Raw genomic sequence first — 14,358 nt, forward strand, 5'->3', positions numbered from 1 at the left:
TTTTTGGCCTCGCCTACGCGAGGTATAGGTAGTTGTTGTGTCTGTCTGTCTGTCATTCATTCCGTACAACTGAAATTTGTTTTTAATAAACAATAACTTTAGCACAGCATGTTTCAAGCTCCTAGATCTTTCTTTTTGGCGTGGAAAAGTCTTTCTTAACTGTTTTGTGTTGCTCAAATACAAGTGCTAGGTACAGAAGCTTCAAAGTAAGAAAATCGAGCAAATGGGCCAAGTTCCGTTGTGTTGGCACTTTAGAGATAGATGGTAGCATTTTTCAGTAGATTAGAACATGGCCTTCAAATAATATGAACAGATTTCTCTAAATCTTACTTGATGAAGAGTTATACTTACTTGAAATTGTTGAGGTCACTCGTTTGTGCAGCGCTAGAGCAACAACTTGCTGGGTTATAGGTACTAAAGTACCTATACTATCTCAAATATACAAAGGCAGCAACTTTTTTGTCAGCAAGTTTATCATATATTGCTGATTAGTAAAGAAAAAGTGAAGCTTCTTTCTCACATGGTCTTCTTGCTGCCAATCATTCCAGTTATGATGGAATGCCACACCTTTCAATCTACATGCATGGGAGGGGCTGGAGCTGCTTGCATGTATGTGCTGCAGTGCTGCTACTTCTGCAGGTATTCAAGAGCAAGTGCAACTGCAGGAAGCTAGTGTTGAGCAGACTCTCTTCATGCTGATAATCAAACAGCTATTGCAGTGCAGGCATGCACCATAGCAGCATAGGGGCGAGGCCATGCACCGTAGGTGTCTCGTTTATATAAGTATGCAGTCAATAATAATTATTATTTTCAAATTGCTTAAAATTTCACAGTACAAGTAATACATATCACTCAGGTGAATTCCAGCAGGCGAGTCCATTGCACCATAGTGCTTCATTACTGAAAGGTATTGATGCTTGGCCAGCTGCATTTCAATGAAAATAATCATGCATGCAGTCAAGTATCTTACATGAATTCAAAATAATTCCCAGAATTTCAATTCTTGCATTCTCCATATCATCCTACAAAATTAAGTATAATACTTTTATACTTAAAATAATAATTGTACTATTACTTGACAATAATTCATTTTCTTTTTTCAATGAAATATTTGCTACCTGCATTGTTTTAAGAAAAATTAGTGCAATAATTTAAGGTCATATCTTACCATGTAAACGAAAACATCACAATCTACTGCATCCTTATGTATGTTGTCTTCAAAATTTCAGATACGATGAGGGTGGGTGGAGTCCACACGCCCATAAATATGGAGAAAAGCACATTTTAAAGAAACAAATCCTCTTATTTATGAAGTGCAACAGGTACAGACACGAAATATCGACTAATGTATGTATCTTAATGTAGTGAACGACATTTCGGATACGATGAGGGTGGGTGGAGTCCACACGCCCATAAATAAGGACGAAAGCAGTTTTAAAATAACAAATCCTCTTATATATGGAGAAGTGCAACAGGTACAGACATTTAATATCGACTAATGTATGTATCTTAATGTAGGGAACGATATTTCGGATACGATGAAGGTGGGTGGAGCCCACACGCCCATAAATAAGGACGAAAGCGGTTTTAAAATGACAAATCCTCTTATTTATGGAGAAGTGCAACAGGTAGAGACACAAAATATCGACTAATGTATGTATCTTAATGTAGTGAACGACATTTGGATACAATGAGGGTGGGTGGAGTCCACACGCCCATAAATAAGGCCGAAAGCGGTTTAAAAATGACAAATCCTCTTTTTTATGGAGAAGTGCAACAGGTAGAGACACAAAATATCGACTAATATATGTATCTTAATGTAGTGAACGACATTTCGGATACGATGAGGGTGGGTGGAGTCCACACGCCCATAAATAAGGACGAAAGCAGTTTTAAAGAAAGAAATCCTCTTATTTATGGAGAAGTGCAACAGGTACAGACATTTAATATCGACTAATGTATGTATCTTAATGTAGTGAACGACATTTCGGATATGATGAAGGTGGGTGGAGTCCACACGCCCATAAATAAGGACGAAATCCTCTTATTTATGGAGAAGTGCAACAAGTACAGACATTTAATATCAACTAATGTATGTATCTTAATGTAGTGAACGACATTTTGGATATGATGAAGGTGGGTGGAGTCCACACGCCCATAAATAAGGACGAAAGCGGTTTAAAAGAAACAAATCCTCTTATTTATGGAGAAGTGCAACAGGTACAGACATTTAATATCGACTAATGTATGTATCTTAATGTAGGGAAAGACATTTCGGATACGATGAGGGTGGGTAGAGTTCACACGCCCATAAATAAGGACAAAAGCGGTTTTAATCCCTAAGGACATCCTGATGCTGTAAAGAATCTGACAAAACAGATCCTATTGGACTATTCTACTAGTTTCAGAGAACGCTTAATCAACGTCTCACTTCTTTCTCTCATGTACTGGCATGAACTTCATTGTCAAAGCCATTAAGATCCCTTCAAATAGCTTTCCTGTCTTGCTTGATTTGTCTCCTTTTTCCACTAATTCTACTACATTGTCCACTGTCCATAAACTGATTCACAACTATACTTAAACATCATACTCGTTTTTAGATTTATTTCAATAGAATTGTCCAACTGTGGAACAAACTCAACCCTCTCTAAGTCTCATATCTTACTCTCCCTTCCACTTGTCCTGTGTGTTGTAAAACATTATATAGTAATAATAATAAAATAATGATGCTTAAAATGTCACAATTCATGATATCAGATATGTGATGTAAACAATCTTCATCTTGCACTTATGGTCAAGTGCCTGCATAGATACTATGGTGCCTGATAGTCCTTTGTATTAATTCTTTAACGTAGCTTAGTATCAAAAAAAGTCACTAAATATTATTCTCTTGACCTACACTTTTTGTCCTATAAAAAGAACAACAGATATTAATCTAGCAACCTTAAGTGTTCTCTTGACTTGCTCTTTTTGTCCTATAAAAGAACATCTTATAATCTATCGGTATAAACAGTAATTATGATCGCTCGAGCGCAGCAACCAGCTCCACCCAAGTTCTAATCCAGCCCCACCCTTGTTATAAGGCTTCGACCACAAAAATTTAATCAATTTGAAGTGAGGAATGTGCTGCTGCAAAATGTGCTGCTAACTTCAGCGGAGTTGTAGATGTAAGGTGTAACTGATCAATATTAATAGTTTCTACGTTGTGATGTTGATAAGTTTGGTGATGCTAATTATCCTTTTCCGTCACGTTGCCTGATATCAGTATATGGATCACCTGATGCTGTACCATCATTGCACTATTCTATACCACTGGATGGAGTGGCTGATCCTAAGACATTATTCATTCACCGATCACTGAGAAGTACTCCTTCATTAATAAGTAATACATAAATAATTTCAATTGCTTACTTGTTTCATATTAATCAAATCCTACTACTTCCTCCTCTAATGTAGAACATGAATCAATGTCAGTATCATAGTCATCCACTGGAGGAGCTAGTAATTGATAATACGGTGTGTATATATATATATATATACTGACTTTTGACCTCTATTAGGCCCATCAGCTACTGTTGAAGTCAATAAAGTAAAGAAAGTCATCAATGATGTTTTTGTATCTCATTATGCTGATCTTATGTCACTACCAATGGAAACTGTCCCTGATCTTGCCAATAAATTATTTGCTCTTTGTTTGATCAACAATGCTGTCAGAGGAAATCCTTCAATGGAGAAATTTATCGATGAGTTTAAAGCTGGTCTTACTTTTCAGCGGAAGTTACTGCAAGTACAGGAGCACTGTCAAAAGTTCTTAAACTCATTCATTGCAGTTAGTGGCAGTTTTGCTTATGCAGCAACAGCCTTACACCAGGACTGGATTGAAGCTATTAGGAATGAACTGGGGTTTGATTTTAATATTAATTTTGATGCTTGATATTATTTTAAAAGCTTATATTGCTTATGTTGAAAGCAATAATCTAATTTTTAAAGAAATTTTTTGATTATCAAATCAATTTTAAGCTCCTTGTTCACAAGTTCCCTTTACACCTCTTCACACCTTCACACCTTCACAATGAGACAGGAAATGATTGCAAGTACCATCATTAATTGCAGCTATAGTCTCACCACCCAGACTATTCTCCAGCATATATACAGTAATTTGACTAAAATGAAACTAATTACTACAATGGGTATGTTATTCAATCTGGTGCAAGACATGCACCACAGCGTTTATTGTTTAGTAAACAATGTAATTATAAGGGGAACAATCATGCTACCACTTCAAGATGAGTGTCCTATTGATGATCCTATCAATTGTTCTAGTAGTATCTTCATTGACTGGATCTACTAATAATTACTACAATGGTAAGACACTCCACATACCAATGGATAATCCGGTCAGTACCTGTTTAAATTATAGAGCTATATACTATCAATAACAAGAACAATCTATGAATAAAGGATTATTCACAGATTGTTTTAAGTTTATAAAAAATGCAATTTTCATTAGAATGAGCTTGAAATTTCCATAGAAAATGTACATTTGCGTATGAATGAGAAAAATGGCTTATACCATTCATTGTCTTGCTCATACTAGGGTTTTGATCAGATTTTTTAGCAACTTGAAAATGTACTGACAAAAAGCCAAGCAATATACCAATCCTTCAAAATCTCAATGCAACATGAAACTATTTAAAGGATAGTAAAGAACTAGACTAGTGCTGCCACAGAAATCTCTGCTTTAAAAAAATGACATTAAAACCATTTTGTTAAAAGTATAATGTTAGTGGAATAAGATGCACCACACAAAATAATATAACACACATTGATCTCACTATTCACTAAATCAAAATATGAAATTGATGACTACAAACGAAATTAGACGAAAATAACAATTTTAAATGCATTAACAAGAGATTAAGCTGATCTATGTCTAGACATGCAACTGTAACAAAAATTAAATTAAATCACTGTCAGTGACTAATTAACTATCAATGAAAAAGTTTATGCTTCACATTTCAATCATCTTCATTGGCATCAAAAAAGTCAATCTCAATTTTTTCTACAAGATGTTTACATCGAGTAGAAAGTTGACGATCAAAACGAATATTATTGAACTCGGACATCATGAACTCGTCATCGATAGAAAATACCTCGTCTTCAAAAATTGCTTCATTCTCAAATATTAATTTATCAGTAAATTCTGCCTGTTTTTCATCAGGCATACTTTTTTCTCCGTAACTTAAAATTAAATTTCTTGGTGCATTTTTCTTCTGCAGTGACGTGGTTTTACTATTTAAAGTTTTGCTTTTAACAGTTGTGGATATTTGTGGCTTCTTTTTGTCTTCAAGAGTCCAAGGGCAGAGGAGTGACCTCCAAGCATCTCTTGAGTCACTGCTCAGGATGACAAAAAAGAAGAATATAAAGAATCCTTGAAAAGCATTGAAGAAAGCAAAGAAGAACTGAACTGTGAATGAGATGTTAGGCTCAGTAATAAATGTGAAGACAGCAGATAACCATGTAAGACCAAACAGCATCAAAATACCAGAAAAAGATAATATCAATTTTACTGCTTCAGATGTGGTGAGGTGAGACTTACTCATTCTCTTGTTCTTACGAATAGTGTGGAGAATAAGAACACGAATAATGATGACATATATAATAATGTTGAAGATAAGTATGACAAAGACTGGAAGTAGAAAAGCAGCAATAAAAGGGATAATGTCACTAATGAAACAACTAATAAACAAAAGATCAATAAAGCATAATGAAAATAAATACATTGCCACTTACAATCCAGACTCGTTTTCTGGTTCGTATAAATAAATGTAGAAATCAGCATCAATTACTAATGTGATTATAACTGGTATAAGTGGTAGAGCTAATAGAACATGAAAAATCATTGTTGTATAATCATATTCTTACTCCAGCATATAAATGAGATACCAACTAAATATTTCCATGTTATGTCTGTGAATACAATGACTAGTTTCTGAAACATTAGTAAAGCCTCAGCTCCCATCCACATCCAGGCAACAAGAGCAAAGTAATGTATGAGAACACCAACTGTTATACAACCAGCTCTCACTAATACTCTATCAATACCACTCACAAAAACTGCTAGCATAAATATTAATGAGAGGCAAAGTTGAATGTGAAATTTGCTAGCTTCCCTTGTCCTCAGTTTCCTATTACAAAAAGTTCATGCATAATTTAAAAAATACAATAAATGCATGCTCACTTGAATATAATTAAAGTGATAATTGTTAGTACTAGTCCCACTAGTGAGAGACACACACCAACAATTGATACAACTTCTAGTGTAACAGTGACATATTGAGGGGGTTGGGTAGGTTCACTGACTCTAGCAGATACATCCTATAAAGACATTAAGTAGCTGCATATGTAGTGTCATTGTGATTAATTTCTCACCACAAGACAAGCAAAATTAGTCAAATGATCACAATGGCAAGCTATGAAACTGAGATCATCAGTAGTATTAAGTGTTGTATTACAACCATCAGTAGACCAATTACCCCTGCCATCTACATCATAAGTAAAAGGCAAACCATTAAATTTATAGAAACCACATGTAATTTATAGCTACCTGCAATAGTAAAATTCCAGTACACACAGCGAGGGTTACTAGCATTCTTTAATAGCAGAGAATAATAATTATATCATTACTTATTTAATCACTTACAGCTACTCTATTCAGAGACAGAGTAATGACTACAGGGTCAATTAGTTTAGTACCATCAGCTACTCCACCAATTCTTGCACCAATGACAGATGATCCTACTATTGTATTAGGTGGAGGATCTCGAACAGGAAAGAGTACTGATTGATTGTACATTGTGAATGATAAATCAATGGTATCACTCTCAACAATATTTATAATGCTTTGCGGCAATTCAATTGATGCTATTCTGTTAAGCTTCAAACCATTTGCATCATCATCTTCAACTTGAGTGTCAACAATCAATCTGTTATCTGTAGTAGTGTAATTAAGAAAAAGCAATAGAATATAAATATCATTGCTGTGAGTAAATTTGGTTTCAAAATAACACAATAAAGCATAAAGAATACAATCTCATTATCTAAAAATTATACTCTACCAGAAGAGACTGCAGTAAATACTATTCCACTAAATTCTGATTGTTGAAACTATAAAACTAAATTAAATCAGAAATCACAATCAAGACTCACTCTTTCTCCTTTTAAAGCAATGTCATCTTCTATAATTGTTATATTAGTAAAATTATCTTGATTTATTAATGCATCCACAATTCTCTCAAAAGAATTGATAATGCTACAAAAAAATCATTAATAATTATTTTTACAAAATCAGTTTCATGTTACTTGTTAGATTCTGTCTCTAACACATTTGGTGACCATTCCTCTATGCTGTCTAGTATTTGTACAGTGTTCTCTGTTGTCTTTTTAGAATATTATGAAGCATAAAATAAGTTTAATATAAATTCCTACCATTGACAGTTCTGATGATGACAGGCTCATGACTATCATAGGATCTGATAGCAGTCTTGCTGTTTGGTTTAATATGGTAGACACTACTTCAATGTTGTCAGTATTCTGATCAGCAGTATCAGTAGTACTGACCACTAGATTAGTTAGGTTCTCAGATACTGTTACTACATTGTCAGTAGTAATATTTATCTATTGAATGCAAGTAATGACATCCGCACACATCAAGTCTTTATTACTTTTGATATGTTTCTAAATTCACGAGATACCTCAGTGGTTGCACAGGATGTTATGTTAGGTGATTCCCATGTGCTATTAGTAACACATCTTCTAGTTGCAACAGCTCCAGTAGGACCATTAGGACATGACACATTTGCTGTACTGCCTAATGCTGTAACTGGCCATTCAAACATACCACGATCAGTACTGACTGTGGTTTCCATGATACAAGTATAGGGATCTAAAGGATTCCATAATGATGTAATGCACCATAATTATGCTACATATTACACACATACAAGTACACATTCTAATTCTAGCAATTCACAAAACACAATCTATTATTACATGTATTTATAAGAAACCTGGGGAGGCTATCTCAATAGGATTGCTAGTAGGTCCAGCAATAGGTCCCTGACCAAGCCCATCATCAACAGACAGACCCATTGATACAGCATAAGCAGCCTGGCCATTAAGACCAGTAGCTGTATAACTGGTATCTGTGTAAGGAACTCTGTATGCTAACTCTCCTGTCTGTCTCTTTCTGCTGGATTTTGTTGATAGTCTTATTGTATATTCAAAGAAGCCACGAGCTTCTTTCAAAGTAATACGATTCCATGTTATTGTCACATTTTTACCATCAGCAGATCTGATCACTGTAATGCCTGATGGAGATACACTAGGAGCTAGTATTAGAAAGAAAAATAGATAAAAATAAGGCAATAAAAAAGTAAACGATAAGAAAGGAAAATAAAAAGAAAACACACTCATATATGTAAAAAAAGGCTATACACAGTTGAATAACATGTACATATATATAGAGATTACATATACATTGCACATAAATAATACGCACACATGCACTTACTCAAAATTTTAGTAAAGACAGTGACTTCAATTGGCATTCCTCTACCAAATTCATTATAAGCAACCAGAGTGATAGTATATGGTACACCAGGGGCTAAAAAAAGCTAAAATTAAAATGAACAAACCCATTTTTATTGAACATGCATATACAATAATGTGGATTTATAGCTATGTTTGATTCCTCCCATAAAATAATAAATAAAATAATTCCCCCCAAAATAATACAATACTCACTTAACATTGTATTATAAATTAAATCAGTAAACTTATCCTTGTTAACATCAGTCACTGTACGTCTTAATAATTTAGCTCCACTATATTCATTAACATCAATAGTATAGTTCATAATCTGTCCATTTGGTGTAGTAGGAGGAAACCATGTAACATTAATGGTGTGATTATCAATTGATTCTATTGTAGTGAATTCTGTATTTGATATAGTAAAACTCCTTGTATTTAATAGTGGAGGACTAGACACTATAAAAAATAATAATAAGATAATGAAGTTTTAAAATAATTATGATTATAGTAAAAATGGAAAGAATACTCACTGTCTGGTAGTGTCCTTCCCCTAGTAGTAGATATGGGCCCAAACCCAATGACAGTACTAGCAGTGACAGTGGCAGTGTAATTATTATAAGCACTGAAGAATCCTTTCATATCAACAGTGTACATTATATCAATTTGACCAGGAGGTACAGGTATGCTGCGAACTGTATCATTATTTGTCTCAACGTTTGCAACCCTGAGTTTATACTCAGTGATTATTCCATTAGGTATTGATGGTTTGCTCCACATAAATGTAACTGTTGTCATTGTTGGGGAAGAAACAAAGTTCTGTGGTCCATCATTAGGTGCTATAAAGATTCAAGAGAAAAAAGTGATAATAATTGCTTTAGATAGTTTAGCAGTACTAGTCTAGAGATCTCAAATGTCATTTATGGCCCCGATCACAAAATAGTGTGGAAGTGAGCAAAATTCAAAATCACTTGGTAATACATATCAATAAGCTTTACTTACTATCTTGAGCTGTTTCAAATGCACACTGGGTAAATGGTCCTTCTCCTACTACATTAATGAATGACAGATCACAAGTGTAACCAGTAAAAGGCATAACATCAGTAATAGTGAACATTGTGTTCATTGAAGTTTGTGTTGGGCTCAATCCATTAACTGATACACCTTTAGTATTCATGCATGTTAAATTATAACCAACTGGTGCTCCATTTTGATCTATTAGTGCTGGTGCAGTCCAGGCAAGTGTGACATTATATGATAAAAATGTTATATTAGCACAATCCACTGGAGAAGCAACTGGTGCTATAAAGATATAAAAAATAAGAGAGACAGAGAGTGTCTGTAGAATAGTATCAATGTATCTAAAAGTCTTTGACTTACATGCCGGCAGTGTAGTAAAATTTAACACTCCAGTTTGGGTTGTACCTAAACAGTTGCTAGAATCAACTGTAAACTGATAAACATTGTCTTCCTCAAGACCAGTCAACATTATTGTGATAGGTTTATTAACAAAGCTAGAACTCATCCTAGTCATTGAAACTGCTTGTGTTGCCTGAAAATATTGTCCAGTATAACTGATGCTATAAATTTCAATTGCATAAGAAGTTTTTGGTATAATAAAGGATATATTAGCACTTGTTGTTCCCGGAATAGTTGTTACAGATGTAGCTACAAAGGGTAGAATGGTACCTGCATAAAGAGTAGAAAAAATGAATCTAAAGGCTAGAGGTACATTATTTACATAAAAAATGCATCAAAATAATTTTAACAATTTTAAAAATACAAGATCATTTTACATTTAACCTACAGTTAACAATCAATGTAAACACATCACTAGCCTCTTGATAATCATAAGTAGCAGTGTTAGGATCATTGGTATTATTGAAACCAGTTACATTAAACTCAGCCATACATGTATACATTCCATCATCTTCAAACCTCACTGGATCGAGTATTAGAGTATAGTTGATAACTGAACCAGTATCATCTGTTGTGATAGTGTATGGTCTATTTAAGTTAAAGAGCATTTCCATATCTGTATCATTCATTTTCATGAAAGCAATCCATGGTGTTACTACTAATCTCTCAACTGTTATTATGGTACATGTTATAGTTAGACTCTGACCAACTTCAACTGAACCAACTGATGAGAAATTTACTGTCATTGGAGGAAGACCTGGTAAGAAATAAGAATAAAGAGATGATAAAAAGAAAAAGACGAAGGATAAGGAATGCGAAGGAGAATGATTAATGAAGTGCAGTTTTCATTACATTATAACTTACTTTCAACAGTAACATCAAGGGTAGCATTAGTAGGTTGCCTTAATGTTACTATTGAGTTACTAAAATTGATGATCATTTGGCAGGTATATGTTCCTCCATCATTACTAAGACCAGTATCAATAGGTTGAAACAATAGCATGCTTACAAGACTGTTACCAGTTGGAGGTATCACTTGACGTCTTGTTTCATTAGTTGGTATTACATTACCACTAGGATCAGTCCATACTACACTAGCAGTTACTGGTGTATCCACTATTGTAGTGTTTACTGTAGCTGTACAGGTTAGAAAGTAACTTGTACTCTCATATATTGGACCAGTTGGAGGATCAGCAACTATCGATACGCTGAAAGGAGGCACTATAAAACAATCATATTTTACCATAATTTAATTGATAATGTCATTAAGAAAGTTTGATCTTACATTTTATTAGTAGGTTAAAGACATGACTAGCCTCTTGATAATCATAAGTAGCAGTGCTAGAATCATAGGTATTATTAAAACCAGTTACATTAAACTCAGCCATACATGTATACATTCCAGAATCTTCAAACCTCACTGGATCCAGTATTAGAGTATAGTTAGTAACTGAACCAGTGCCATCTGTTGTGATAGTGTACGGTCTATTTAAGTCAGAGAGCATTTCCATGTCTGTATTATTTGTTTTTATGAAAGTAATCGATGGTGTTACTACCAATCTCTCAACTGCTGTTATGGTACATGTTATAGTTAGATTCTGACCAACTTCAACTGAACCAACTGATGAGAAATTTACTGTCATCAGAGGAAGACCTAATGCAAGACAGGATAAGTAGGATAGAAAGAAGAGAATGTGTGCATTTGTGTAAAGACAGAGAGCATGAGAGTGAAGAAAGTACATGCAAAAAGAGAAAGGAGAGAATTAGAGTAGGCAATAGAGGAGCAGCATTCATTGTAGTACATAATAAACCTTACTTTCAACAGCAACATCAAAGGTAGTATTAGTAGGTTGACTTAATGTTATTAACGAGTTATTCAAATTGATGATCATTTGACAGGTATATGCTCCTCCATCATTATTAAGACCAGTATCAATAGGTTGAAACAATAGCATGCTAACAAGACTGTTACCAGTTGGAGGTATCACTTGACGTCTTGTTTCATTAGTTGGTATTACATTACCACTAGGATCAGTCCATACTACACTAGCAGTTACTGGTGTATTCACTATTGTAGTGTTTACTGTAGCTGTACAGGTTAGTAAGTAACTTGTACTCTCATATATTGGGCCAGTTGGAGGATCAGCTACTATTGATACACTGGGAGGAGATGCTAGTAAGGAGAATATTGCTTTAAACAATTAAATAACAATTAGAACTAACTTTGAACAGTTAAATCTATGTCAGTATAATCTACATAGTTGAATACATTAATTGTTGTTTGACAGTAATATTGTCCAGCATCACTTGTTTTGACTGGATCAAGTGTAAGTACACTGGTGAATATATTTCCATTTCTAACAACAGGTACTAGTGTAGCATCATTGTTTTCACTAGTCACATCTTGAGATGCTTCTAAATCATAAGTCCATCTGACACTAATAAGATCCTCAACAAAATTAGGAGGTACAAGTATAACACAAGATAAGTTGAATGTATTACCAGCAACAGGAACAGAAGAAATATTGATACTTATATCAACGTGATTGAAATCAAACCCTGCAATTAAAAAAATCAAAAATGAATAATAATAAGTACTAATAAATTTACTGTCATTAATAATAATAGGTAATTTACTTATTAAATGAAAAAAAATATGACACAAATTATGATTTATATGCTTACCTTGTATGGACACAGAATAATTTGATGTTATGCTAATAGTACCAGCCCCATCATTCAATAGAGCTCCACAAACATAATCTCCGGCTTGTGATACTTTTAATGAACTGAAGTTAAGAATAAGTGTATGTACAACACTATCATTAACTGATATCATTGTAGGCTCTAAAGTATCTAAAAATATGTCTTTTTCATCTGTAAAATTGAAGGGAATGAGATCAGGGCTTGCCCAGTACATTTCCACCATAGTACTATTCATTGTAGGAGCTAATATCAATGTACACATTAATGAAAAAGAAGAAAAAGGATACAATGGCATCATAACTGGCCCTTGTGCATTAATATGGACAGCTGAAATTATATTAAAATAATGACAATACACTGTGTACATCTACATTAACTATACCTTGAGAAACAGTGACAGTGATTATTTCACCAGGTAAGTCTTCACCAGTAGCTACTAGTCCAATATTATATTCATCATCAGGACGTAATGAGAGAGTCAAAGTGGAGTCACTTAAAATAACATTATTACTGTTATTAACAAAGACATGATACTGAGGAGTAGCACTAATCACTGCTGAGGGAGACCAACCTAGTGTAACTGAGAAAAGACTGTCTCTGCTGTAGGTCAAGTTTGATGGAGATCCAGTTACTATTGAAGGGAAAAAGACATCATTTAACATGATCAAAAAATAAGGTATACTTACCACTAATATTCCTCATTGCCATAGTAGTAGATACTAAAGGTGTGGTTGTAATTCTGTCAGTACTAGCAGAACATTTAAAAAGACCAGACATTCTCATTCTAAATGTTACTAGTACTTGTACTTGTACATCATTATTAACTGTTGCTGCAGTATGTATCAGGTCATTATCAGATACATTAAACTGGTTTCCATTATCAACAGAGCAAGTGACTATTGTTGGTGATCTATTAGTGACATTAAATGACAAACTAAACACTGGAGGATCAGCATCAACTGATGAGAGGAGCTGGAAGGAAGGACTACTGCTATCAATAACTGGAAGTTCTACAAGTACATGATGAAAAGGATAAAAATAATATTTCAGTATTCTAATTGAATTTTCTCACCATCATTTCTAATAAAATCAGTATTACCATAAGCAGCAACATACAGTGTCTGATTAATTCCTTCTTCATTTGGTATAACACAGCTGTACAGTCCTTGAATGTCTATTCCTCCATTTCTTAACAAACCAATTTGACCAGTAGCAGTGTTGTTAGCAAACAAGGGACTACCAAATCCCAATGGTACAGTTGTTCCATCAGGATAATACCATGTTCCTATCATATTTTGATTAAGAGAACTCTGACACCACAAACCATCATTCTGACCATCAGCACTAATAGGATTATTAGTAGCATTACCATCAGGACTATCAACATCTATATCATGAAACAGGCCAGCAGCTATCATTGAGAAATTAGCAATAGTAATATTCTCCTCACCAAGAAACAATCTGACACCTATTGGTTTAACCATAGTCACTACAGTATATACACAATAAACTGACCAGAATTCGGAAGAGGAGAAAGAGAACCAAAATTTTGAGATGATACTTGTTGCAGTAATAAAAGAAACAACCAGAAAGACATTATTCTGATTCCAAGCTGTTTACTAAACAAAAAAATGGTAACATGAG

The 14,358-nt window shown here is 34.1% G+C and overlaps 3 protein-coding genes and 2 long non-coding RNA genes across 6 annotated transcripts in view; 2 read left to right on the forward strand and 3 right to left on the reverse strand.

Moving 5' to 3' along the window:
- LOC109581035 (uncharacterized) overlaps positions 1–3,934 on the forward strand; it is an 18,128-nt gene extending 14,194 nt beyond the window's left edge. The window contains exon 8 of the mRNA XM_019994764.1: positions 3,872–3,934. Coding sequence (XP_019850323.1) covers positions 3,872–3,934 — 63 coding nt within the window. The remainder of the gene's footprint in view (positions 1–3,871) is intronic.
- LOC109581024 (uncharacterized) lies at positions 894–1,266 on the reverse strand. The gene is made up of 3 exons (XR_002184466.1): positions 1,076–1,266; positions 971–1,022; positions 894–925 (listed from the first exon to the last, which is right to left on the reverse strand). It is a non-coding gene; the product is annotated as an uncharacterized LOC109581024 (long non-coding RNA).
- LOC109581025 (uncharacterized) lies at positions 1,459–2,721 on the forward strand. 2 transcript variants are annotated; one of them, XR_002184467.1, is made up of 2 exons: positions 1,459–1,475; positions 2,264–2,721. It is a non-coding gene; the product is annotated as an uncharacterized LOC109581025 (long non-coding RNA). The 2 variants fall into 2 exon arrangements; XR_002184468.1 differs by lacking the exon at positions 1,459–1,475 and adding an exon at positions 1,923–1,933.
- An 870-nt stretch (positions 3,935–4,804) lies between the features above and the next one.
- LOC105312199 (adhesion G-protein coupled receptor G2-like) lies at positions 4,805–7,042 on the reverse strand. Its single transcript, XM_019994741.1, has 7 exons — positions 6,704–7,042; positions 6,608–6,653; positions 6,433–6,545; positions 6,242–6,378; positions 5,926–6,188; positions 5,794–5,881; positions 4,805–5,739 (listed from the first exon to the last, which is right to left on the reverse strand). Exons 1-7 carry the CDS (start codon positions 6,854–6,856, stop codon positions 5,019–5,021), a joined length of 1,521 nt encoding a protein of 506 aa, XP_019850300.1. The 5' UTR covers positions 6,857–7,042; the 3' UTR covers positions 4,805–5,018.
- Position 7,043: 1 nt separating this feature from the next.
- Positions 7,044–14,347, reverse strand: LOC105312200 (uncharacterized). The gene is made up of 21 exons (XM_019994765.1): positions 14,230–14,347; positions 13,787–14,182; positions 13,401–13,724; positions 13,097–13,345; positions 12,694–12,885; positions 12,232–12,567; positions 11,825–12,181; positions 11,294–11,662; positions 10,873–11,229; positions 10,397–10,765; positions 9,970–10,278; positions 9,592–9,891; positions 9,123–9,428; positions 8,806–9,048; positions 8,573–8,665; positions 8,070–8,390; positions 7,725–7,945; positions 7,489–7,677; positions 7,363–7,439; positions 7,210–7,312; positions 7,044–7,167 (listed from the first exon to the last, which is right to left on the reverse strand). Exons 1-21 carry the CDS (start codon positions 14,309–14,311, stop codon positions 7,108–7,110), a joined length of 5,253 nt encoding a protein of 1,750 aa, XP_019850324.1. The 5' UTR covers positions 14,312–14,347; the 3' UTR covers positions 7,044–7,107.
- Positions 14,348–14,358: the final 11 nt, after the last annotated feature.

This window comes from Amphimedon queenslandica, unplaced genomic scaffold (genome assembly GCF_000090795.2).
Source record: "Amphimedon queenslandica unplaced genomic scaffold, v1.1 AMPQUscaffold_13466, whole genome shotgun sequence".
Taxonomy (NCBI): Eukaryota; Metazoa; Porifera; class Demospongiae; order Haplosclerida; family Niphatidae; genus Amphimedon; species Amphimedon queenslandica.